General features: G+C 42.5%; 1 protein-coding gene across 1 annotated transcript; it reads right to left on the reverse strand.

Moving 5' to 3' along the window:
- Positions 1-23,532, reverse strand: TMPRSS2 (transmembrane serine protease 2). The gene is made up of 15 exons (XM_040530129.1): positions 23,151-23,532; positions 15,635-15,793; positions 14,362-14,432; positions 13,339-13,531; positions 12,946-13,029; positions 11,557-11,676; positions 10,025-10,154; positions 9,076-9,186; positions 8,306-8,349; positions 7,409-7,583; positions 5,531-5,706; positions 4,243-4,338; positions 3,559-3,701; positions 2,874-3,026; positions 1-2,701 (listed from the first exon to the last, which is right to left on the reverse strand). Exons 3-15 carry the CDS (start codon positions 14,374-14,376, stop codon positions 2,690-2,692), a joined length of 1,452 nt encoding a protein of 483 aa, XP_040386063.1. The 5' UTR covers positions 14,377-14,432; positions 15,635-15,793; positions 23,151-23,532; the 3' UTR covers positions 1-2,689.
- Between the last annotated feature and the right edge of the window lie 1,449 nt (positions 23,533-24,981).

Below are 24,981 nucleotides of genomic sequence, written 5' to 3' on the forward strand. Positions count from 1 at the left end.
CACACACACCTACTCTTGTTTAAAATTCTCCATTAGGAGAGATGTGGTTAAATGAATGTTATCCCATTTCTAAATGTTCATTTTATAAACTTTGTCTACTGTGCATCATTGAAATATTTTTTTAAAGAAAAGCTTGAGCTCCAAGTTTGGTGGGTCTGGTGTTGTTACACTTACTGCCCATCCCTAGTGTTCCTCTGCTTCGCTCTGTGTTTGTGCTGGTTGTTGTATTTCCTGCCCTTGCCTGAAAGATGCCTGTGTAAGGTGTCATCACTATTAAATCTCATCCCAGCAGATAGACATGGTGCTCACAGTGAGTATGAAACAGTTCCAGCCTAAAGGGAAATAAAGTTAACTACATCTGATAAGTATCTCCCCAGGATGATGTTAGATCTGCTTCTCCTTTATCAGATCTCTGAGTTGTAGAGAAACCCTAGCACTCCTGTCTTTTCCTAACACTCCTGTCTTTTGGATGCCTGGAGCCTTGGTTGAAATTTTGGGTCTGATGGAAGATCCACTGGACAGCTGGATTTGGATGTCTATAACAGATTAAACCACCCAGGACACTGAACACTGGAAGGATGTCTCAGCATGGGGGGTTAGTACCTGTCATTTTACCCTCCAAAGGGTGAGGAAAACCTTTCCAAAAGCTGTCTTTTGTTTCATGGAAGCCAGTACAAAACGTAATACTGCACTGTATTTGTGACATCTTTCACCTGGAGGATTTATTTTGTGGGCAATGCTGTGCTACAGGCTGCATAGAGCTAAAAAAACACATGCCTATGACAGTTTGTCATGAAAGGATTTTCAAGATGGTTACAAGCAAAGCCTTCTCTTCATAACACTGCAGCAGCGGATGGCTGACTTCTGCAGCACAGCACTCACCCCAGTGGAGCATAGAGCTTTTACAACCCTGTTCAGCACTATTGACAGTTTTCCACATTTGCTACTGTAGACTTGCAATACTGCAGTTCACAAGCCATATAACGGCCTGATATGAAAACAATGAACATACTTAATTTCTGTTTTGAACGCACTTCAAATTCAATGACTACTTCATGGTATCCCCCAAGGCACACTTGACATTAGTGCCATTGAAAACACCCTGTAGCACCTTGAGAAAAGAGGCAGGTGCACATTGCTTCAGGCTGCATGAGATGCAATAACAAAACAGGGTGCAAGTGCCTCAACCCACTGCCTTCAAGCTAAGCTTCCTTTCACCTCAGTTTCACCAGTCTGAGTGATTTCATCAGACCCAGCCACTGAAGACATCCAGCACTCCTGGACATCCAGCTCTTCTCCTGGATTTCTCTAAGGACCTGAAATACTGGAGTTAAAGAAATCTCTTGGATCACCCTCTTACATGTTTTCGTTGTCTTGTTTCTTTTTTTCTTAAATCAGATTCTCAGAGGATTTCAGACACTGAATTCAGCAATTGCTTCCAAAACATCCCAGACAGAAACCACCACAAAGGAAATTTATTTGTAAAAAAAAATATATTTATTTGGCGCAGTGTTTTCATGCAAGATAATTGCATTTCAGTACCAAAAGAGAAAACAAGACTAATAGAGTCATTTCATTCAAAAAAAAATTTATCCTTCTTAACAAATGTGACTTGTTATGGCTTTTTGATCCTGTGTACTGGCTGTAAATTATTTTCAAAATCCTACTCGAGGTGGCACTGTGATATTAACTGCCTTTTGTTAAAAACGTCATACAGGTACCTAAAGGAGAGCTCTAAGGAATTAAAAGCCAAATTTAATAAATGAGGTAGTTCATCTGGTTAGGCAGAAACATGGGGTTGTATTTCTTCTCACAGAACATCCAGCCTCTGGATATGCACTGCAGCCAGAGGTCCGCTGCCTGCAGCACAGCCTCACAGTCAGGACAGGACAGACCAGACGTCAGCTTTCACAGCAGGGAGAGTTCAAGATTCATCACGATGTGATCAGCCAGGGACCCCTGTCAGGATGGTTAACTCCCTGCTTCCCGCTGCAGTTCCAAAGCATCCCTCTCCTTGGCCTACATCAAGTGACGGCAGGTCCTGCTCCTTCCAGATTCAGAGCAGTTTAAGGCAGAAGAGCACTTAATTACTGAGACAGCCAGACTGATCTCTCTTAGAACAGTCTGACTTGAATGACGGCAGTCAAGGTCCTGAGGATTTTTAACTACCTGAATATACAGTATTTTTTTCCTGTGTCTCTACCGTAGTGCATGAAAACTTCCCTTCATATATATGAAAAACATTCAATTCTTCTTAAATTGCCAACCAGCAGCTCAGAGATTCAGTGTTCACATTACTTAACATTTAATTTAAAACGCTACTAGACCTTCTCAGTATCCTGCTACAAAAATCTTACGTTAAATTGTGATCAAAATTGCTATTACAAACCTGTACTTGATTATCAAGTGAAAGTACTCAACTAAAAAAAAAAGACATCTTAGAAAGCAGCTGGCAGAACAACTTTCTGCCAGGCACCACATCAAGAAGAAAGGTGCTCATTGTGATAATTCTTCACTGATTAAAATTGGTCACTGTAGCCAGTACAGAACCGACTGTGCAATCCTTCATGTTATTTTTAAAAAGAAAATTCAAGGAGAAAAATCATTTGTAAAAGTGAATAAATATCCCATGGCTTCATTTTTTCTTGTTCTCAGAAACATTGATCATCAACAAGGACAGACAGCATTGTCATCTGTTTGCCTGTTTAAAACAAAAAACAAAAGTTTCTAGTTGTGCTAACAGACCATCTTATCCATTATTTGGATGCTTCTCAATGGAATAGCTTTATCAGACAACTCACAGGATATGAATAATTAAATTTAAGTTTCAGGATTTGGGGCATTTAAAAATATTAAAGACCAAAATATCTTACCTGCATATTTTTATAAATCCAGTCTGTAAACACAGTCATATTCCCATAAACTCCAGGTCTATTGGGAGTAGCACAACCAGATCCCCAGCTGGTATCTCCAACCAACCACCACACAGAGTTTTTATTTGTTACCAGAGGACCTCCGCTGTCACCCTGCACAAAACATATCCATACTATCAGTGACCTGGCCATCAGGAAAGACACAGAATATGATCCATTTCATTTCAGGACTACAGGTTAGGTTTCAAAAAAGCTAAAGACCATTTCAAGAGAACAACTAAAACAAAATGCTATGGCAGTTACAGTATTGAATGATAACTGTTTGCCATAGGAATGAAAATTGTTTGCCCAAAGCACTAGACGAGATAGACTTTATTGACTTCCTTGTTCACAAGTGTAATGCTAGGGTATTGTAGTGATTACGAAGACCTTCGTTTTCAAGTACACAATCACAAAACATCAAAGCATTAATAAGGGCCACCTCACCCTCTTGGCATATATAAGACTACTTCAGGCACTTGTTACCATTCAGGACACCACAAAATGAACTGGAAGCCCAACCAAAGTGTTAGTCATAAAAATATATAATTGTAGGATCAGTTTTTAATTAATAGATGACAAAATTCCTACTAAGATGAAAAATAATCAGCCAGATTATTATTAAGTGTTTATTAGGAATAATTACCTGACAGGAATCAATTCCTCCTTCTAGATATCCAGCACAGACCATTGTAGGCAAAATCATGCCATTATAGATATAGACAGAGTTACATCTAGAACGTTCTATTAAAGGTACCATAACATAATTCAAGTTAGTTGATGTTTTACCTAAAATTGAAACATGCACATAAACACACACACAAAGACAAGATTAGAACAAGCGTCAAGTCACACTGCTATTACAAATCCCAGCAGCTAGCAATGTTCAGAGTGAAATAAACCCACTAGAAACTTTAGCATGGACTCTTAAGACATATGGTCCATCATGCAGAACACTTTGACATTAAAACTCCCTTCCCAGAGGTCAGCAAGTTACTCTGCATTGCTGTCAGTGTACCCTAAGGCAAGAGAACAAGGACCTGCTCACCACAACCCAGAATCAACTGCATAAGACACAGGGCTGTTAAAGGCCCATGAGCAAAGCAAGGGGTGAGAAGGTCCCCCGTTTCGCAGTCCAGAACAAGGGGGCAGCAATACCCAAATTCAGAGTCCATTTTCCCCAACAGCCCCCCCACACCTACCACAGACCAGGACCTTCTGGCACTGAAAGAAAGTTTGCTTCCCTTTTCCTTCTCACTTCTTATACATTTACCTAGCCAGAAGAGGACCGGCTCTGTAGAAGACCCAAATATCCCAGAGCCACTCTTACCTCCTTGGTACTCTGCTCCCCATCCAGATATCCAGCACTCTTGATTGGGCTGGAACATCATTCCTGGATTAGGCAGACAAACTGGCTGTACATTATCTACAAAAAAACACACAGTGACAGTCTGCAATCCCAGATGTCCAGGTATAATGCAAAACAAATGCATATGAAACTTCTCAGCATGACCATCACTTGCTTTAAATATATACACACTGTTTTTTCCTCCTCTCCTTAAGGATAATGCAATACTGTGCAACACAAGCAGCAGTAGAAATTTCAGCAGTGACCCTTTCCCAGAGGGCTACCTACTGCATCCTGACCTCAGAGTGAGGAACAAACACAGTTAATGGTTCTAGCTCAATTCATCAACAATTAACACCAGTCCTCTTGATCAGTAAAGGAGGACAAAGAAGAGAACAAAGACTTCTAACAGCTAGCTTCATTCTGTTTACAAAACCCTGCTGAAAATGATCAATACAAGCAGGATTCAATACCTGTATACAAGAAGTATGAAATGCAGAAGAAAAGAAAAAAGACAAACTTTCTTGGTAAAGGCAACCTCCCTACACCCAGCAGAAGATGAGCCCTCCAGATTACCTCTATTAGTTTTAAGCTGATGCACTGAAATATACAAGACCTGTACATAAAGCACCTATACACGTATAGAACCTATATACATAAAGCACTTAAAAGATTAAATAATGCTTTGTCTTCTCATTTTCCCTGATTGCTTACAAAGAATATGCATCTACTTTTAAGAAAAGCCCCTTTCAGCTTTATGCGTTTAAAAAAAATGCTAGCAACCTACTAACATGAGGTGTTAGGTTCCTCCGTCTGAGCAGGAACTTCTTAGAACAAGGTTTTTGTTGCTTTGGACTTTGTGGGTATAGGATGGGTGGGGGTGGTGTGTGTTCCCCCCCCCATCCCAGTAGTTATTTGATATAACTTGGTTTACCACTTAGTCAGTTGCTCCACCCTTACTCCCTGAGACTGCACATACAGGAGTGATAACACTTAAACACCTTACAGTACTCTGCAGTAAATGTACATTACTGACCATGGAGAGAAGTGAACAAGCTTAAACCTAGTCCAAACTCCCTTACCTGGTACTAGATGTAAATAAACCCTACTTCGGAAATCAAAAGGCACTTGAAGGTGTCTCTACCCACATTTTGTGTTTTTCCCATGAGTAAATATCTGCAAGGAGGATTTCTTCATTAACTTCAGAAGTTTTAGGAGATGTGCTCATTGCCATTGGATTTTTTTTCCTTAAGAAGAACAGAATACATACCAGTAAAACTCAACGGTGTCTCTAACTTCATAAGGGCAACATCATTGTCTTTAGTGTCCGTATCATAATCTGGATGGGAAATTATTTGTTGCACTCTATATCCAGCTCTTAAAATAACGTCACTCTGGCTCACAATCCCAGCATAAACTCTCCAGATGTATGGGTCAGAAAGTTGTCTACAGAAAAAAAAAAGGTCAGAAGGTTTGCTTCCCTGGTAGGGATTTCAGCTTACAAACTTCAAAGAATTGTCTTTAGCATCCATGACCAAGAACGTACATGCATTTGACTACTACTTCTGAAGATAAATTAAGAAGTAACTCATGTCTTCTGTTTTTGGCCAGCCTCCCCTCATCAGCCACCTAACAGCGTGATTTTTACTGATGTTAACGCAAAAGTATTAACATGCCCCCTCAAATAAAATAGAGAAATCCTTGTCCAGATACCTGTTTCATACACATCAAAAAAAGGTGAAATGGACAAATAGCATAAAAGGGAGCTAATTTAATCTAAAAAAATCTCGTAGTCAGTTTTTCTGAAAGACAAAGTACAAGATACCTAACTTTGTGAAAGCTTGACTCTAGTTTCATAAATATAAAAAAAATATTTCAAATAGGTTAAGAATTACTGTCTATCCCCTTAGTCACTCAGCACAGCAAATTATAGGCTGAGACTGCAACACCGAAGCCTCTTTTTTGATTTCAGTTGCTGAGGGATCAAGCTGTTATTTCTAAATTCTCACATGTCAGTGTTATCACTTGTGCACTATCCAAAGCACAGAAGGACAGCAGAAGCCAGAATTAGTAAAAACATGATCTAGTGAAGGAATTTCATTATCTTGAAAAATGTTATTAGGCTGTTCGGTTGGGTTGTGTTTGTTGCCTTTTTTTTTTTTTTTTAATTGCTAAGCATATGGTCTAGATGTAATTTAAGTAGTTACTGTGCTCCAGTACAATTTACAAATGCTCAGTAGAAAGCTTTCCACAGCTGTTAAAACTCCCTCCCTCAGAAGTGTCAAAAAAAAAATATCCTGAAAGCATGTATTATTTTTAACCCAGCTACACTTTGGTTGCCGTTCCTAAAATGTTGCATATTACAGAGCTCACACCTGAAAACAGAGGGTGGGGGAATAAGATCTTCACACAAAACTAAACACTTGCATTCCTTTCTCAAAGTGAAGGACAAAGTTATTTTTCTCTGGCTGCGTTTCAAACTGTGAACCAGCCAACCAACCGTTAAAATGTTTTTGCTTACTGGATTTTCCTCCAATAGAAGAGGAAACATTCTGCCACAGAACATCCTTAACTGTCCTTTAAAATTGGGCTTCTGTGTTAAAAAGGGACAAAGCTTTTCTTCTTTTTCTTTTCTTCTGTTGATGCCTACAATGCCTACATAAAGCTTTCCTTGGACAGGTATAAATCTACAGTTAATACTGACTTGGACTTTACTACTTGACCGTGTAGCATGAAGATATGAGGAAATAAAGGGTACAGATATGTTTGAACTGAACATATCTACAGTTTTGTAATATTGGACATTTTGGGGGCAAAGTGTAATGCCTTTGTGATAGCATTGTGTTGTCTGGCATCAGTTTGGTGCCTTGAATTTGCCTTTTAAGTTGGGTGGGTATCCATGCCCAGCACCTCCGTCCAATTTAATTTCCCCCTTCAACAAACAAAATAGTCTGACTTCTACAGGAAGAAAATCCTACCTGCAGCTTCCAAAACTTCCCTTAACACTTTAAGTCTGTATAGCTAAAATACCATATCCAATGCCTGCATTTGACCCTGTTTGAAAGCAGAAAGCTGCAAGATCTGTTCTGCCCCCCTGCCAACCAGAAGCAAGGAAGACCACCCACAGGCAGACCCGCGCGGCACTCACCCCTCCACGCAGTGAGCCGCCGTCACCAGCCACTCGCGGGTGATGATGGAGCCCCCGCAGACGTGGGTGCCCTGCACGTGGAGGCTGAGCTGCCACGGCCACTGCCCCAGTGCTGCCGCGCTGCCGCCCACGATCCTGTTCATGATGGCCGTGCTTCTGGTGGGCAGGCCACACTCTGGGGAGTCAGGCACACACAGACAGACGTTAGAGAGAGGTGGTCTTAAAGGTGGTTTCTTCAGCTCAGGCTTTGCTGTGGCACAGCAGAGAGGGGAGAGCAGACTCTGCTGGTGGTTGATCCCACATCCCAGCCATCGCCCTACAATGCTCACTCACTGGATCGAGCTGGGCTGAGCCTCACGCGACCCAGGCACCCTTCACATTGCAAACACTGCCCTGCCTTGCCGGTAGCTGTTGCCCTCAGTTCATCACTTCAGAAGTGAACCATAAGAGGGTGGCTCACTGAATGCTCTGAATGCTGCTGTTTGAGTATCTTTAATGAGCCACATAAACACACAACATTGTGTTGTGCAACGGAACAGGCAACACCCAGGAGTCACCTCACCACAGTTATTACGGTGAGGAACGGTGTCCACCTGATGGCCACACGTCAGTGACTGCGCTACAGACTTCCCACCACAGCAACATAGCAACTGATACAGAGCACACAACGTGCAAGCCATTTAAAGGAACTGGAGGCAACAGAGAGAGAGCAACTGGGGACCAAATATCCCCCTCATCCCTCTTCAATCCTGCTCCTTAAAATGTGAAACTTGGGAGGCATGGTTGAATCATCTACACATTAAAAGATGGCAATTATTTACGTTGATTCAAAAAGATTTACTGCCACAGCGTTCAAAGGTGTGAACATGCAAAGGTCTGGAAAACAAGGATACTTACTTATGCAGCGTAGAGAAACCACATTTCCTGATGCACAGACATTGCTGCAATAGAAATAAAAAAAAGAAAACAGGCTTTTAGGCATCCAGCAAGGCAAATAGTGGGCAAAGCTCACCCTCCAGCTGCTTCCTACCCGTTCCAGCTATGTGCCCTGCCTTCACACTCATCTTCCTGGTGAGGCTTCCCTCCTTTCTTCACTCTCTCCAGCTACCCTACCAACACCCATCTGGCCTCCACCATTTCTTGCATTCACCAAAACTGTCATGTGGAAGACCGCAGACTCCAGTAGAGGTAGGCAGCACAAAAGGCTTGTAAGCCTATTGAGGAGCAAGATAAAGAACAGCATAAGATAAAGTTGAGATGATTTATGAAGCAGTCGTAGAAGAATTTGAACAACAAGGGAGCCATGGAAACTTTGCAGGTATAGCAGTCTACATGTAAGGAAATGAGAGGCTTCAGAGTTGTTTAAGGCATCGTAGACAGGGCAACCTTCTGTACAGCATGGGAGCAGGATGGGACACCTACATTTTTTGAAAAGGAGTGGAAGGATGGAAAAGTGACAGATGTGCTTTTAAATAGAGGTAAGAGCAGTTGCTGCGCTTTTAAATAGAGGTAAGAGCAGTTGCTGCAAGCAGATTTAAAAGGAAGCCTCTTTCCCTCAACAATCCACACAGAAAGAAGTGCTTGCATTATGCTGTAGGCAGAAGCTGTGTGTCCCACAACAGCTAAAGGTACCCCTCATAAAAGGAAATTAGTTTGTATTAAGATACCTGTTATGTAGCCTTTTATACAAGTCTGTATTCCCAGCACTTGTGTTCAGCTTCATAAAGCTTTTAAAGCTGACTTCAGCTGCTACTCCTTGACTATAGTAATATGTGTCTCTGTGAAACAGAAAGACTCTATTAAGAAACCCAGCAGTTTCAGTTTTCAAACAAGTGAAAATAAATAGTGCCAAGCCAGAGCTTCTGACATGAACAACACTAATATATATATATATATATTTATTTTACATTAAGCACAGAACCCAATGGAGCAGTACAATGCCAGACAAACAGATTTCTTTAAACATTCATCAATCTCAGTTTCCCATCAGACAGTTACTAGATTAAAATATTTTTATCTAGTATGTGTATGTACATGGTAGGAATCTTCAGCCTTATGAAACAGGACATAATGAAGAGATGCCTTTGCTGGTACATTTACACAGCATAGCAAAGTTCAGGTCCAATAGGATGTAACAGCCACATTCTGTGGGACATCTGCAGGGGTAGTAAGTGCTGCCGCTCTGCAGGACTTTCTGGCTGAGGACCAGACTTGTATAGTAGCTGCTGGGCTGTCTTACTGATTGGAAACTACTTCAGGCATTGCTGGTTCAGAGACCTTAATTCTGAGTGGGGTGTACGCAAGTTCTTCCTGGACAATAAATTCACTGCATGACCCCACCCACATCAGAAGACAGCATTTGCCAACCACATCAAAGAGAGGCAACACGGAGTATTTCAACTGTGGAAGAATTTATGCTACAGTGTTTACACAGGGAGAACATGGACAGCATTCTGGCCACAAACGTTTATGCTGCTCTTCACATCAGCATCTGTTATGTGTGTCCTCAGGAGACTGCCAGCTGCTTTTTACTTCATATATGTATTCTTAAAAACTGCAAGAGGAAAATTTTAACCTTTCTATGCATTTTCAAAGACTGATAAAGGTTAGACTTACACATTATAGCCCATATCTTTACATGCAATCTTTCCAAAATCATCAGTCCAGTCATCTTGACAAACAGGATACCAGGCTTTGCTGACAGGTGAATAAACTTCGAGGATAAAGTTCGGTCCAAAAAGCCTAACTGCCAGAAAAGTAAGAAAAGAAAAAGAATATAAGAACACCACACATGCTATACTACTTCCTTCTCTACTTAAAGCTGTTAAATACCCGTTATATTTGCTTGCATCTATAAACCGGTATTAATTTAGTGCTGCCATCTACTCAAATTCTGGTTAAATACCAAGTAGACAGAAATATAACAGTGATTTAATTCCTTTATGCAAGGGAATTTAAAATAACTACCAGTTTAAAAGGCAAGTGTGCAATATAGTGTTCATCTTGTCATTTCAGTTTTTATTCTCAAAATTCTTTTTCATATTCCACCACTGCAGAAGACTGAAATACCCAATCATTTTTATCATCTACCTACACAACCGTGTATTATGTATAAATAAAATATAAACAGTTATATAATGTCTTATATACACCAAACAGACAAGCGTCTGTAGACAAAGAATGTAACAAGGAGCAATTAGCTCTGACATTCCATGCCCCACTATGTACTTATTTTCAGAAGAATTCAATATAAAATAGTTCAAATGAAAGAGCAGACTGAACAAGCTTCTTCAAAAACACATTATTCAACCAAATGGAGAGGAACAGCTTTAGAGCATATGCCAGTAAACACTAACACTGCATGAAGCATGTACAGAAGAGTTCCCAAAACAGACAATGAGCACAACACAGGTGTTAGAATCAAGATGCCACACTTTTGGAATGGGCAAATTGATGCCATTTCCACCTTACGTTTTCGACTCTGCACCAGCTCTTGACATCTTTTGAGTTGGAAACACTAATCAGACTAAGCTTTCTTACACAAAGCAGTTATAAAGTTGAAAATAAAGTGTTGGGAGAAGAAGGAATATGAAATATATGGAAAAAGACTTACACTATCACCTGAAGTTCTACTAAGAAGTCAATTATGACTGTTCATTCCAGAACCAATGTTATATTCAGGTTTGCACAAACTAGACTTAAATTAGAAGGTAATATTTTAAAGCTTATTCTAAATCAAGCCAGCTTGACTTTTAGGCATTGGAAGGGGTTGCCCAGGGAGGTGGTAGAGTCACAGTCCCCAGGGTTGTTTAAGGAAAGATTGGACATGGTGCTTAGGAACACGGTTCAGTGGGTGACATTGGTGGTAGGGGGGTGGTTGGACCTGCTGATCTTGGAAGTTTTTACCAACCTTAATGATTCTATGACCCGCTGAGCCAGTCACTTTGTTCCAGCTGTGCAATTGGACTGGAAACAGACTGAAGATCTGAATATAGGATTTGAAGCACTCAAACTTCCTAAAGCATTATGGAGATATAACTGAGCCTAAGCCAGCCCTATGGTAACTTAGGCAAGCTTTAGACAGGGGGATTTGCTCAAGAATGCTTGCAGCTGGCTAAAAGCCCCCTGCCTTGACCACCAGCACTCACCACAACGGTTTTCATCCTCCCCATTTGGGCAGTTGGTCACTCCGTCACACCAGTCTGAGGGAGACATGCACACTCCCGAAGACCCACACTCTATTAACGATCTGAGGCAACGATTCTCCACTGTAAGGAGAAAGCCGCACAGTCATTAGACTGAACATCAGTTTAGCCTCAGGCAACCACTGCCAACTCTCACCTTAAGGAGCATGCCAGTTTGATGGAGTAAAGCATCAGAAAGCTCAAACTCAGAGATAGGAAGAAACCTAGCCTGACACAACAGAAGATTTATTGCTATCTGTCCTTGACATCGCTTGTCAAATTAAGTCATTGATGCAGCTGACTGGATTTTGTCCATTGCCCCCCTCGAATAAACAAACACCATTAAGTTGTCTAAAAGGAATTAACTTCACACTGATAAAGCATAGCATTTATAATCAGAAAAGGAGGAAGAAAGAAATTACTCTAATTACATCCTGTTGCTTTCAGTCCTGTTTAAAACAAGACTGCATTCACCCTGCATAAATCAGGGTTAAAAAAAACAACCACCATAAGAACACAAAAGTGTCATCTAATAGCTTTAAATGAACTACCTTCTCTCTTCCTTTCCTTTCCTGCACAGAACATATCACTTGTGTTCCAGCTTACGGTGGTTACTTGGACTGGGCTCACACAATTTTAACACACTTTCAAATCAAAGCCATCACAGAAACAAATAAACATGCATGAATTACTTCTGCTCTGAGATAGATCCCATTTTACCAAAATAAAATACATCTTAATCATTTACACTCTGCCAGTTAAGCTACACAAATTTACTTCAGTCTCCTTCCTACCCTTGAATTTAAGCCAAGTTAGAAGTTAGAACAGAGTTTCATGTCAGAGACAATATACAGTAGTCATTTCCCTAATGAAATGTACTATAGGATCAGTTGTCCACAGACACTCACATGCCAGGTATCCACCAATGCAAAAAACCCTTGTAAGACATCAAACTGCTCTGCAGCAAAGCTACTGCAATGTACACTTGTACTACACCAGCTTTTCCCAGACAGTTTGTAGCTTTCCAGAAAAGCCAACTGAAAAAGCTGCTCCAGGAGATGGAGGTGAAAGAGAATCAGAAAGGTGATGACATCACTTGATATCAAAAACATGTTTACTTTACAAATGGAAAAGAAAGCAATAGCAACATTGTTTACTTAAAAATAATTTTAAAAAGCACATAGTTGTGGCTTATTTTTACAAGCAACATTAGTTTATCTCTTATGAGATAGATAAGAGTCTTTCCTGTCCTTAATTCAGCATAAAAAGATAAAAAAAATGCATACTTCTAACCATACAAGTTTACTACTTCCTTTCTTTCAGAACAATACAAAACAAAACAGTAATTCTTACCAAAATACCAAATGAAGAAAGCACCAACTGCACAACAAATGACTATTAAAATGGATATTATAATTATTATGGTTTTCTTTACACCTGAAACGGAAACAAGGAAAAAAAAAGAAATTAGGTTTACAAATAAGGTAATTTCCAACATGGAGACCAGCACTATGTGTATTTCCTTGAAATTAAAACTAGATGGTGTTTGTCCATCAGACTTTCTCCATTCCAACACCCTTCCTTCATTGCGGATGCAGTTACACCTGCATCCCAGCCATCACTTCTTCATCCACAAGGAGGAAGCTGGCTTTTGCATATTCCTTCAACACAGGAATGTGAAGGGAAGACCCCCTTACTCTGGAAGACATTAAGCCTGAAACTGGAAGAAATCCCGACAAATCTTACCTGATGAACAAGTCCTCCCAGATGAAGGGGCTACTGGACTAGTCGACTGGTAGGTTGAAACTCTTGGGACATAGGTTGGCACTGATGGAGCATTTGTAGAGAAGTACGGTGGATATGCGTTAGCACCTGCTGGTGGCCTGGCAAAATAGTTTTCTGGCTGAAAGCCACTATTTTCATAGTATGGTGGTGGGCCCTAAATGATAACATTACAGGAAAGGAAAAAAAAAAAAAAAGGCAAGACTGCAATTAAGACAAAGTAAATTTAAGATACCATTTCCATACAGAACCCTACTAAGTAATTCTGCTACTGCAGGAGTCCACCACACGTGCTCATACATACCAGTGACTCCAATTTACATGGAGAGAGATTTACAGCATATGCCTAATACCTCATACTTTTGAATAATAAAAATAACAGAGTGATGCCCAAAGGCATATTAAGAGATCAGTTTCCTGGTCCAAAGTAACTCAATCTAAAAAAGATTTTTGAACCCAGCCCACCAGGTAGCTGCACCAACTATTTCACTGGAACATCTGACAGCGAACAAATAAGCAGCACGGACTGTTTTAGGCAATACCATCATCAAAAGAAATGCTGGCAACTAACAGCCTTTGTGTACTCAGCTGTCCATGTCTAGGAAAAATGCCTACTTGCCATTCTGTCCTATGGGAAGACCTAGTGCACCTGAGCTACTTCTGAAACACACTGGCCTAACAACAGATTGTGGAATACTTACCTTGCGAGAGATTTAAGAATTAATCAGAAACCATGCCAATCTCTCTCGAACAATCTTTAAAAGCATAAATCTCTCCTAGAGGTATCTGAGCACTTGAAATCCTAGTTAATTCAAGCCTCTTACACCTGTCCCACAGTATATCTTTCCCATTATGCAAAAAACATAAGAAATACTTATATCCACATTTTAAAAGACTTACTAACCAGTACATAACTCAATAGTCTGTTACTTGTAAAGAAATAAAACCCCATTAAAAAAGAAATAAAGAAGCATTTTGTTTACTTACTACAGTAGAGGTCATCTTTCCTTTGTCAGTATTACTGAAACAACTCAAGCGTTTGGAAGTAAAGCGTGAACCTACAAAAAACAGGAAACGATCATAACCAAAAGCTTTATCCACCTCTCTTGTTTTTCCTTTGAAAAAATGCCAAATCGAGAGGAAAAAAAATAGGGGAGTATTTCAAGAGAGGGTATAAATTAAGGTGCAGCCTGAAATCAGATCTCAATAGCCTCTCAATACAACCTTGAGCATTATACAGTGGCCACTATTCATCAACACGAGCGCCTAGCAAACCGAGAAGACCGAGGCAGTGCTCACCCTCGCTGACAGGAGGAGCATTGTAGGGCACCCTGGCAGCAACCCACCCGCTGTCAGCACCAGGCACGGTTCCTCCTGCCTCTCTCAACACTTACTCATGTATCACTGAAGTTTATGACACGGAAACAAGAAGACGAACAACGCGTAAGGAAATACAAATGCCACCAACTCATTTAATAATGCTACAGATGGTAGCCCTGCAAACCACACCATTTTCACTCCACTCTGTTGCAAACAGTTTTCTTCTTGGTTATACTTTGTGGCCACCACACCAAAAAGAGGGGAAAGAAGGATTGCAGTGAAACAGCATGCCACACCAATACAAATGTTACTGAAACAGAGTAAAACAAAGGAGCTGCATCCAAAGTTTCAGGCATATAGCAGTTTATTTTGAAGTTAAACATTAACATTAGGTAAAACCAAAGATTAGCAGAAACACAAGAAATGCACAATGTTTGCTGTCGCCTTTCTAACACAGGTGGCTATACACAGCCACAAGCGATCATTTTAATAAATAATTTAATCTACAGAGACCTCTCATAGTATTACCCTACATGAGAAAAAGCACGGGAAGTGCCTCAGTCACACGCTGAGCAACACAGTTCTCCATCTTCCAGAACAAGCCCTGCACGCCAGCACGATGCCACCACCCCTGTTGCAAGCCACTACTGTAAACAGCAGCTGCACTAAGACACAGCATAATTTAGCCTAAAGCAGAAGGTTGTTTTAGAGCCTGCACCTAGGTGTCACCTCACCCAGAACTGAATTTCAAATGTCTTTGAAGCAGATGTCAACTGCAGCTTAGCACCCAGAACATGCCAATACTTCATGACAGTTTAGGAAGGCTGATCATGGTATTCGCCTATTTGTGCTACCAAAAAGAAAAATAAATAAATAAAATAACACACAGTTGAACTCTTACTTGCATGGCAGACAAGAGAAAAGTCCTACTCCTACTTACAGTAAGTCCATCAAGACTGGTGACTAAGTCTGCAGGACTTCTCTTTTATGTTGCATCCATTCTTAGTCAGTTCTTCATTGTAGAGCTGGGAAATGCAGTTCTGCCTAAACTCAGAGGACAAGTAACACTTCACAGGAAGATACTGTTGTTACTTGTTCTCTGAAAAGGAAGGAAAAAAAGGTACAGAAGTTTAATGATAACAGATGGAAGGAAGAATACTAGGTGATTCTGAGGTAAGCCGGGCATGACAAACAAACAAACAAAACAAACAAGAAAAAAGAGTATTTTCTACATTTCAATTTGAAATTCGTTACAAGCTGGCAGATGACAGTCTTCCTCACTATATTTTTTTTAGTTAACTACAGAAAAAAATAAATCGCTGTTGCTTAACTCGCTGTCAACCACCTCTCCCATTTCAGTCCTTGTTAAACTACTTCCCATCCAACTTCTAATTAATAAGAGATTTTCCATTACCACACCACAAAACATAGACAAGACATAGGTACATACACATTTCAATGAAATTATTTGCCATGGTATTAAAAAGAGATTAAACCAAAAACACTAGACTCCCATTAGATTGCACGTTTCAAATACAAAAAATGATGGCTAGCATCCAATAATGATACAATCTAGTTTTCTTGAACATACATCCCTGAGACACTTCAAAATGTTTTACAAACAAATCAAGGATACTGCAGCAAATTCACAGATAAGCAAGCTGGGCCATGGAAAAACAAACTGACCTGCCAAATAGTCCCCATTCCAAGAGTGACAGAACTAGAATGCATGGGACTGCCTTATCTCAGGCCAATAGTTTAGGCTCACACATCTGACAGATTTAAATACATCCCACATAAAAGTAGTGTAAACCCACATTGATAAGAAAATAGTTTAGCGGGAACACAGAATTACCCTTCCCTTCCCTCACCAGTCATTTCCCCAAATATGTGCCAAGTTATAACGGCATATTACCGGGTACATCTGAAGAAACCTCAAACGTTCTTTAAAGTGAGATGGCAGAGTTAAAGAATACTGGGATCCCTAGACAAGAACACAGGGATGGAGGTCATCCCTGCAGCAGGCTTGAAAGAACAGGACAATGTCCAGGGGGCAAAGCCTTGCAGATCAGCTTGCCATGCAACACCTTACAGCATTGAGAAAACTATAGCCAACGAACGACAGAGAATCATCATTCATATGCTGTCAAGCCCTTGAATTTCAAACCCTTCAGTTTACTCCAATAATGAGCAGAACAAGCACTTGGCCCTTCAGCATTCCAGAAGTTCCAAAAATCAAGTTTGCTTTTTTTTTTCCCACAACTCTGAAAGCAAAGAAATAATGCTATAATTTCACAGAAACACAGAATTGTAGGGGTTGGAAGGGACCTCAAGAGATCATCGGGTCCAACCCCCCTGCCAAAGCAGGTTCCCTAGAGCAGGTTGCCCAGGTAGGCGCCCAGATGGACCTTGAATATCTCCAGAGGGAGACTCCACAACCTCCCTGGGCAGCCTGTTCCAGTGCTCCATCACGCTTACCATGAGGAAGTTCTTTCGCATGTTGGTGCGGAACTTCCTGTGCTCCAGTTTGTGACCACTGCCCCTTGTCCTGTCACCACAAACCACTGAAAAGAGGTTGGCCAAATCCCTCTGTCTCCCACATTTCAGGTATTTATAAATATTGATAAGATCCCCCCCCTCAGTCTTCTCTTCTCAAGGCTGAACAGACCCAGGTCTCTCAGCCTTTCCTCATAAGGGAGATGCTCCAGGCCCTGTATCATCTTTGTTGCCATCCACTGGGCTCTATCCAGGAGATCCCTGTCTTTTTTTGTACCAGGGAGCCCAGAACTGGACACAGTACTCCAGGTGACTGTAGTCCGTGACCAGGGCAGAGTAGAGGGGGAGGATCACCTCCATTGACCTGCTGGCCACGCTCCTTTTAATGCACGCCAGAATGCCATTGGCCCTCTTGACCACCAGGGCTCACTGCTGGCTCATGGCCAACCTGTCATCCACCAGGACCCCCAGGTCCTTCACAGAGCTCCTCTCCAGCAGGTCATCCCCCAGCCTGTGCTGATACATGCGGTTGTTCCTTCCCAGGTGCAGGACTCTACACTTGCTCTTGTTAAACCTCATTTGGTTTCTTCCTGCCCAGATCTCCAGGTCTCGCTGAATGGCAGCACAGCCTTCTGGCATGTCGGCCACTCCTCCCAGCTTTGTATCATCGGTGTATTTGCTGAGGGTGGACCCTATTCCCTCATCAAGGTCTTCAATGAAGATGTTGAACATTTCTAATGATAGCCATATTTAGAGTATAAAATATACAGCCATTATCACAAGAAGGTTGTAGATCTGTTAGAGCAGGTCCAGAGGAGGCCTACAAAGATGATCAAGGGGCTGGAGCACCTCTCCTACATAGAAAGGAGGAGAGAGCTGGGAGTGTTCAACCTACAGAAGACAAGGCTCTGGGGGAATCTCATTGCAACCTTTCAGTACTTGAAGGGGACTTATAGGGGAGATTTAGATTAGAAGTTAGGAGGAAGTTCTTCACTCAGAGGGAGGTGAAGCACTGAAACAGGTTGTCCAGAGAGGTTGTGGATGCCCCATTCCTGGAGGTGTTCAAGGCCAGTCTGGACGAGGCCCTGGGCAACATGATCTAGTGGATGGCATCCCTGCCCATGGCAGCACGAGGGTGGAAGTAGATTGTCTACGAGGTCCCTTCCAACCCAAGCCGTTCCATTCTATAAAAACACTGCCTCACAACAGACAGCTATTACTTAAAATATCTTAGCTCCTTCTTATATGTGTCTAAGGAGTGTTTTAACTACAGTTCTGTCACAGTTTATTAGACTTAAAAAAAACATACATTTTTTTTTTTTTCCAAGAAAAGTTGTCAGAACGGGAGAAAATTGAAAAGATTAGATTCACCCAAGACAAATTAAATCCAACACTTTTTGGTGGAAAAAAAAAAAAAAAGAAAAAAGTTTTCAATTAATTCCTGCAAATCAATCCTCTATATAAAAAAAAGTGGCAATTTGATAGGTCTCTACTACATTTGATAACTTGCTACCTAACTGGATATAGACTCCCTAGAACATGAGTTCCCCGAAGGCTTGTCCTCCTCCTCCCTACCACTGTCCCATGGACAAGAAAAGCACTGAGCAGAGTTGTGCTGCTCAGCAGTAGGTGCTTCTCACCGCCCCATCCTCCTAAGCCCCTCGCCTTGCTACTGCCAGGTGAAGGCAAGCCTCTGCTTTCGCCTCCTTGCAGTAGCAACAGGTCATGGCTCCTTTATACTGCGTGTGTCCTTCAATAACCAGGAGCCAACGTCCCATAAAGACAAATAAAAAAATTACAAGGGAAAAACAAACAGGAGATAGAGTCCCATTTTTGTTCATAAAACCAGACTTTTACCCTAGGCTTTTACCCTAGTTTCTCCACGCAAGAAATAAACATGTTACTTCCTTATTACACACCATGTTGTAACTGCTAATTAAGAGCAGTACCATGCTTCTGGAGGTGCAGAACTCTGCACGTACTACCAGCTACCTTGGTTTCCACAGCCTTTTCCATAGAGATAGCTATAAATTGCGTCCAGGTGACACATGTAAGTCAACAAGATGGAATAGTTACCTTCAACCATACTAATATAACACTGTAAATTCAGTCAATTGGCTAATGATGCCAGGATTATATTGCCAACAGTCTACTTCCCAAATTTCTTTATTATTTCAATATGTATTTTGTGCCATTTCCTTAAATAGAAATGCTATTAGCTTTTTGCTAAGCTCTATGATAAAGACCATCAACTGAATAAATAAATAAGTAAAAAACAGACCAGTTCCTGATAACTATACCTATGTAAAAGCAAACGCGTGCAAACAAGAAAGAAGAGAAAAAAAGAACTGTTAAAAACCAAATGCATAAAGACAAGTTCAGCTTCTAAGAAAAGGAAGCATAAAAGTATCCACACAATCTACATAAGCAGTGACTAACACCAATTAATATCCAAAAATATCCATTCTTATTATCCAGATAAAGAAATACAGCATACTCATTAAAATGTTAATGGAGTGCAAAGCTCAATCTTAATACAGAACAAACCAACAAATTATGGCTTTTCTTGATGATGCTACAAAGGAAGTATATTTTTATTTGTTTACATCCAACTCTTTTATGTTATCCAAGAAACTTCAGTAGCTACAGGTAGACAATCATGATAGTAAGGGGTGGAGAGCAAATGAGCAAAGAGGTGATTCCAAATTTACTTGCATAATCTTTTCACACAATGGGCAATTCTTGCTTTTACTGCCTGGACAACAGAAAAAGAAACATGGTCAAGGTCCCTGTTTAACAAGCAGCACTAAAAATATCATGAATTACAAATAAACTATAAAAAAGTTTAAAAATCCATTTATTTTTAAAGAGGAAAGGAATTAAATAAGAATGTTCATATAATTTCATCAACAAGATTTCCTCAATATATCTGGAAGTAGTACTGGATATTTTTACTGCAATGATTAAAAAAAAGTAAAAGTAATTTACTCCTTTGGGGTGAAATTTAACCTCTGGGTGGGTCAAAACCAAATCAACAAGAACCTGAATGTCTAAAGTAATTGAAATTGAGTTATTTCAGTGTCCTCGCTTTTCAGCTAACCTTCTCAATAAGGGTAAGCTCTGCTCAATGTGCCCAAGCAGTAATATTAAGTGTTGGTTTGTTCAGCCCCGAGCAGAGCAGGCTGAGGGGAGGCCTCATGGCGGCCTGCAGCCCCCTCACGAGGGGAGTGGAGGGGCAGGCGCTGAGCTCTGCTCTCTGGGGACAGCGACAGGACCCGAGGGAACGGCATGGAGCTGGGGCAGGGGAGGGTCAGGCTGGGGGTTAGGGAAAGGTTCTGCACCCAGAGGGTGGTCGGGCACTGGGACAGGCTCCCCAGGACAGTGGTCACAGCACCGAGCTGCCAGAGTTCAAGAAGCGTTTGGACAAGGCTCTCAGACACAGGGTCTGGTTTTAGGGCGGTCCTGTGTGGAGCCAGGAGTTGGACTCGACGATCCTTGTGGGTCCTTTCCAACTCGGATATTCTGTGATTCTGTGGTCTTGCAGAGAACTATAGAAGACTGTGCAAATATTTACAAGAAAGTCGGTTTGCCACAATAGAGCCTCAGCATTCCTAGGTCTCCTAAGAAATAGCTTTCGAGCTCTTCCAGATTAGCTCCTAAAACATCAATAAAGTATAGAACCACTTATCAACAGGTGGTAAAAACAAAACAAAAAAAAAAAAACAGCACTTCTTGATAAGCTCTACCAGAAACTCAAATAAAGTCCACAATACAACAGCATTCTCCAGGCCAGCAAACCAAGATTCATACTACTTTCACAGGCAAAAAAAAAAAAAAAAAAGGCATTAAAAAGTTCTATGCGTACCAGTAAACTGTTGTAGGATGCTGTATTCATAGTATGAGTAATGCTCTATTTGTCTTCCCTGAAAACAAATGTTACCATGAAACTGCCTATCACAAGTAAATGAGATGCTTATATATAAGGGGGAAAAGAAAAAAAAGATCACATGCAAGCAATTAGGAAAAGTGGAGTGGGAAAGGAGGCAGAGAAGGCATTGCCTAGATGAGTGGATGATGAGTGGCAGAAGAGTTATAGCCCTACTAAAAGCTGTTTCCAAGACAGAGAGGGCAAGAGTCCAAGAGAATCAGATTTGCAGGTATGGTGGGAGTTGGATCTATCCATTGGTAAGATGCAGTTATTGCCCATGGCACCCAGCACCTCATACACAGATCACTGAATTGCTAAAGGATGCTCTAACTGCCAGCCTGGCATTTCCATGCTTTCTTTCCCTATATTACACCCCCGGTTCTGCCTCTGCCCATTTACCCTATAGCAGAAGCAAACAACCTCAGCTTCACGTAGCAAAATTCAAGTCTCAGGTTGCAGCAGTGAGAGCCTCTGGCTGCTTCTTGGTAGAGGGGAAGCTCTCAAGAACACCTATTTACCACATCTGAGTTGCAAACAAATGAGCTTGCAGACAGTTATCACTTAGCAGGAGGTGCCCACCCCACAGAAAAATAAATAAAAACTAGCGATGTTAACAAATCTGGTTTATTTAGGTATTTGTCTAGGTCAGCTGTTTTCAACCTGTGAGCACCACCTCCTGAGGAGCTATAAGCCACTTTCAAGGGGCCTATGGCAGATAAGGAAGAAAAGCAAGCTGACCAGCAGGAGGTTTGAATCCAACCCACGGGGTGAACCCTCATTGCCAGGGACTGGTTTAGGGATCCACGCATCGAAGATACAGGACAAGTACTAACGCAGCGGCACAAATGCAGCAGAGCTGCAGTTGCAGCACCAGAGCTGCTCAGGGTGGGCAGACCCTGCACTGAGGCAGACTGCGCACAGCAGGGGAAGGGCCCACACCTCCAGGAGTGGCATCTCCAAGAGAAATGTTCCGACCAGCAACCCAGAATGCTGCTTCAATCTGTTTTACCTAGAATATCGTTTCAACCTAGGCTGGGCTGCCACGACAGATTTGCTCTAGATCCACTGCCCTACGTAAACTTTTGATGTCCCACACAGCATCCGTCTCGTTCCTCACCTAGCGCTGCCCCACTTAACACAAGTCAGCCTTCAGAGGGGAAGCTGCTCCCTCCAGCTCTTTCTAAAGCGCTGAAGGTGTAATTTAACTCAGGGCAAACAGGGATACTCAGGACAACGGCGCAGTGTGAAAGCAGCCTTTCAAATTCACTGACCTACACCGCAGCCCTGCAAACCTGCAGTGAAACTCTAGGTGCCAGTAAGGTGTGATCACCAAGAAAGCTGCCCAAAGCAGCGTGCAGAGTGAAGCTTTATTCCAACCCTCAAGGTCTTGGCCTGGAAGTTTTGATGAGATGGATCGTGCTGGAAGGCGCTCTGCTCTATCAAGAACGTTGCTCTTCCAAAATGCTACTCAACGAACCGTGCCGCCTGTAGCCACGAGTCAGCGCTTTTGCAAGAAACCAAACAGTGGTGAAACAGCGAGGAGGTCCCAGAATTAGGTGCTGGCTTGGTTTAACCTCCATAGGAACAGCCACAGCCTCCGTGACCTCGAAGGAGCTGCCCCATCTCACAGCATCTCTCTTCCCTTCATCGTGATGGCAAGAACAGATAACATTCACCTCGAGAAGCACCAGGTGGGACGCCTTCAGCATGCACAGAACTCTCTGCAGCTTGGCCCCAGCACCCCAAAAGACCACGTTACCGGCTTCCAGGTCCCACCTCGCCTCACCCACCGCTGCAGGGACGGCCTTTGGGAAGGGGGCAAGCAACTGGACCGGGGGTGGGGGACACGGCCTCCATGCTGCCGCCGGGGTCCCTCGGCGCCCCCAAAAGCCAAGCCTCGGTTAAACGCCAGCAAACGCAGGGGGAGGGGGGCGGCCGGGACTGAGCGGCGAAGCGAGGGTCAGGCGGCAGCCCCCCGGCCCCGGAGGCGCCGAGGCCCGGCCGGGCATGACAGGGGGGAGCCCCCGCTTACCTGGGGCCGCCCCCGTCTGCGGCGGAGCAGAAGCGGAGCGGATCCGGAGCGGGACGCGGCGCCGACCGGGAGCAGCGGCGGCGGCCAGGGAGGAGCCGGGGCGGGGGGAGAGGAGGGAAGGGGCCGGGCACCTCATCCACCTGCGGGCACCTGCCCCCGCCGGGGCCGGGCACCGGCAGAGGGGAGCCGGGGCTTTCCCTTCCCCCAGCCCTCCTCCTCCTCTTCCTCCTGCGCCCGTCTGCAAAACAAACGCGCCGCAGGGAAGCGAGCAGCGAGAGACACCGGCCCCCGAGCGGGGGGCGTTGAGACGGAGTTTTTTGAAGCTCAGTAATCAGCACTCATTAGTCGTCTGCTTCTCAAAGCGTCGTATGCAAATAAGGAGCCTCAGCCCTTCCCTAAACCGAGCTGATAGCGAGTGCTCGTAACATAATAAGGCCTGGGAAATTACTTCCTTTTTTCTTTTGCCGTTGAGGTCTGTTTAAGAAAGCGGCACTCTGAAAAGATTACTGCTGTCAGTAGTCTTATAAGACTCTAGTGATTTGGGGTAACTCACCTGTAAAGCAGATCTACAAAGGAATAAGGTTGTTCTCTGCCAAAACAGCTCACAAGTTCAATAAAAATTCTCTTACATCCAAAAGCCTCAGAGTGTGACTGGGTAAGTTCATAGGTGCATGGAGAACTTCCACTCACTTTAATAACAGCTCCAAATTAGCTACAGCATCGTTGCGTGCTGTGCTTAGCACCTCTGCAGTGAGACTCCAGATAAGGGAAAGTACCGAAGCAAGGCATGATGAGTGTTTGGGCTTTGTTTATATTTTCAAACGCACATCAAGAAATCACATCCAGGGCACCAAGAAGCCAGAATCATACCTTCAGTATTTTTCCAGCTCTATATATTTATTCAAAGACATTATGAACTTACCATTCTGATCTTTTAGTACTAATACGTGGGAAGCATTTGCTGAAACATCTTTAAACTTTTGCTCAGACTTTCCAGCTGGACCTTTTTGTGGGGCTATTTCTGCTCATGTTCTCCCAAAAGGAGTTGGTGAAATTCAGTAATTTTCCACTGTGGAATTAGTTGCAGGAACTGGTCTTGAATTTCTCCTGAAGCAAAATGTAAGATTGTCCCAAGTCATGCCTACAGTGTTTCTCTAAAGTTTTCACCTTTTTGGCTTGTCCTTGTCTTTAATCTGCCAGTCTTGTCTTTAAATCTGCCTTGTCTTTAAATCCGCCAGTGGCCTTCAGAGCTTAAAGACATTTTACTTTTGAAGCAGGGTGCCTGGTCATGAGGTTTCCTGATAAGCTTCCTTGCCAGGACAGAGGGAGATGGCCCTGCAAACTGCCACGTCACCATGGCCACAAAAGAGAGATGCCACATGACCATCAAGGAGAGCTGTGCTGCTCTACAGGCAGAATCTGAAAGAGCCTCCACCTTCAAAATTCACTTTTTCTTTGAAGATCATTCGGAGGCTCCTACACTGGTGGTGTGTTCCATTCCTCTCTCAAGACATCTCCCTCAGTTATTAGGATGCCTAACAATTTAGGTTTCTAAAGGCAAATTTTCTGTGCTTAAGATCCCCCTTTGGATTTGTCCAAATACCTAGCACAATGGCTACAGATAGGAGAAAGGGAGATGTAAAATACCTAGGAAAGTCCCTCTGTATATTGATGTTGTCCATATGTAGCCACTTATAATGTCTTACATCAGTTCAGGAGTTATAAACAAAAGTGAGCAGGACAGGGTAGCAGGGAGCGGATAAGTATGCTCTGCTGAGGAGAAGCTTTAGATGGGTAACCACGTGGCTTTGTGAACCACGAAATAACACCA

Source organism: Cygnus olor, chromosome 1 (assembly GCF_009769625.2).
Source record: "Cygnus olor isolate bCygOlo1 chromosome 1, bCygOlo1.pri.v2, whole genome shotgun sequence".
NCBI lineage: Eukaryota > Metazoa > Chordata > Aves > Anseriformes > Anatidae > Cygnus > Cygnus olor.

Coding starts and splice junctions, on each gene's coding strand:
- TMPRSS2 (XM_040530129.1), bottom strand. Junction 10,155..11,556: donor GGAGGATGAAAACCGTTGTG/GTGAGTGCTGGT, acceptor CTTTTCTGGCAG/TTAGGCTTTTTGGACCGAAC. Junction 5,707..7,408: donor GCGGCTCACTGCGTGGAGGG/GTGAGTGCCGCG, acceptor TTTTTTCTGTAG/ACAACTTTCTGACCCATACA.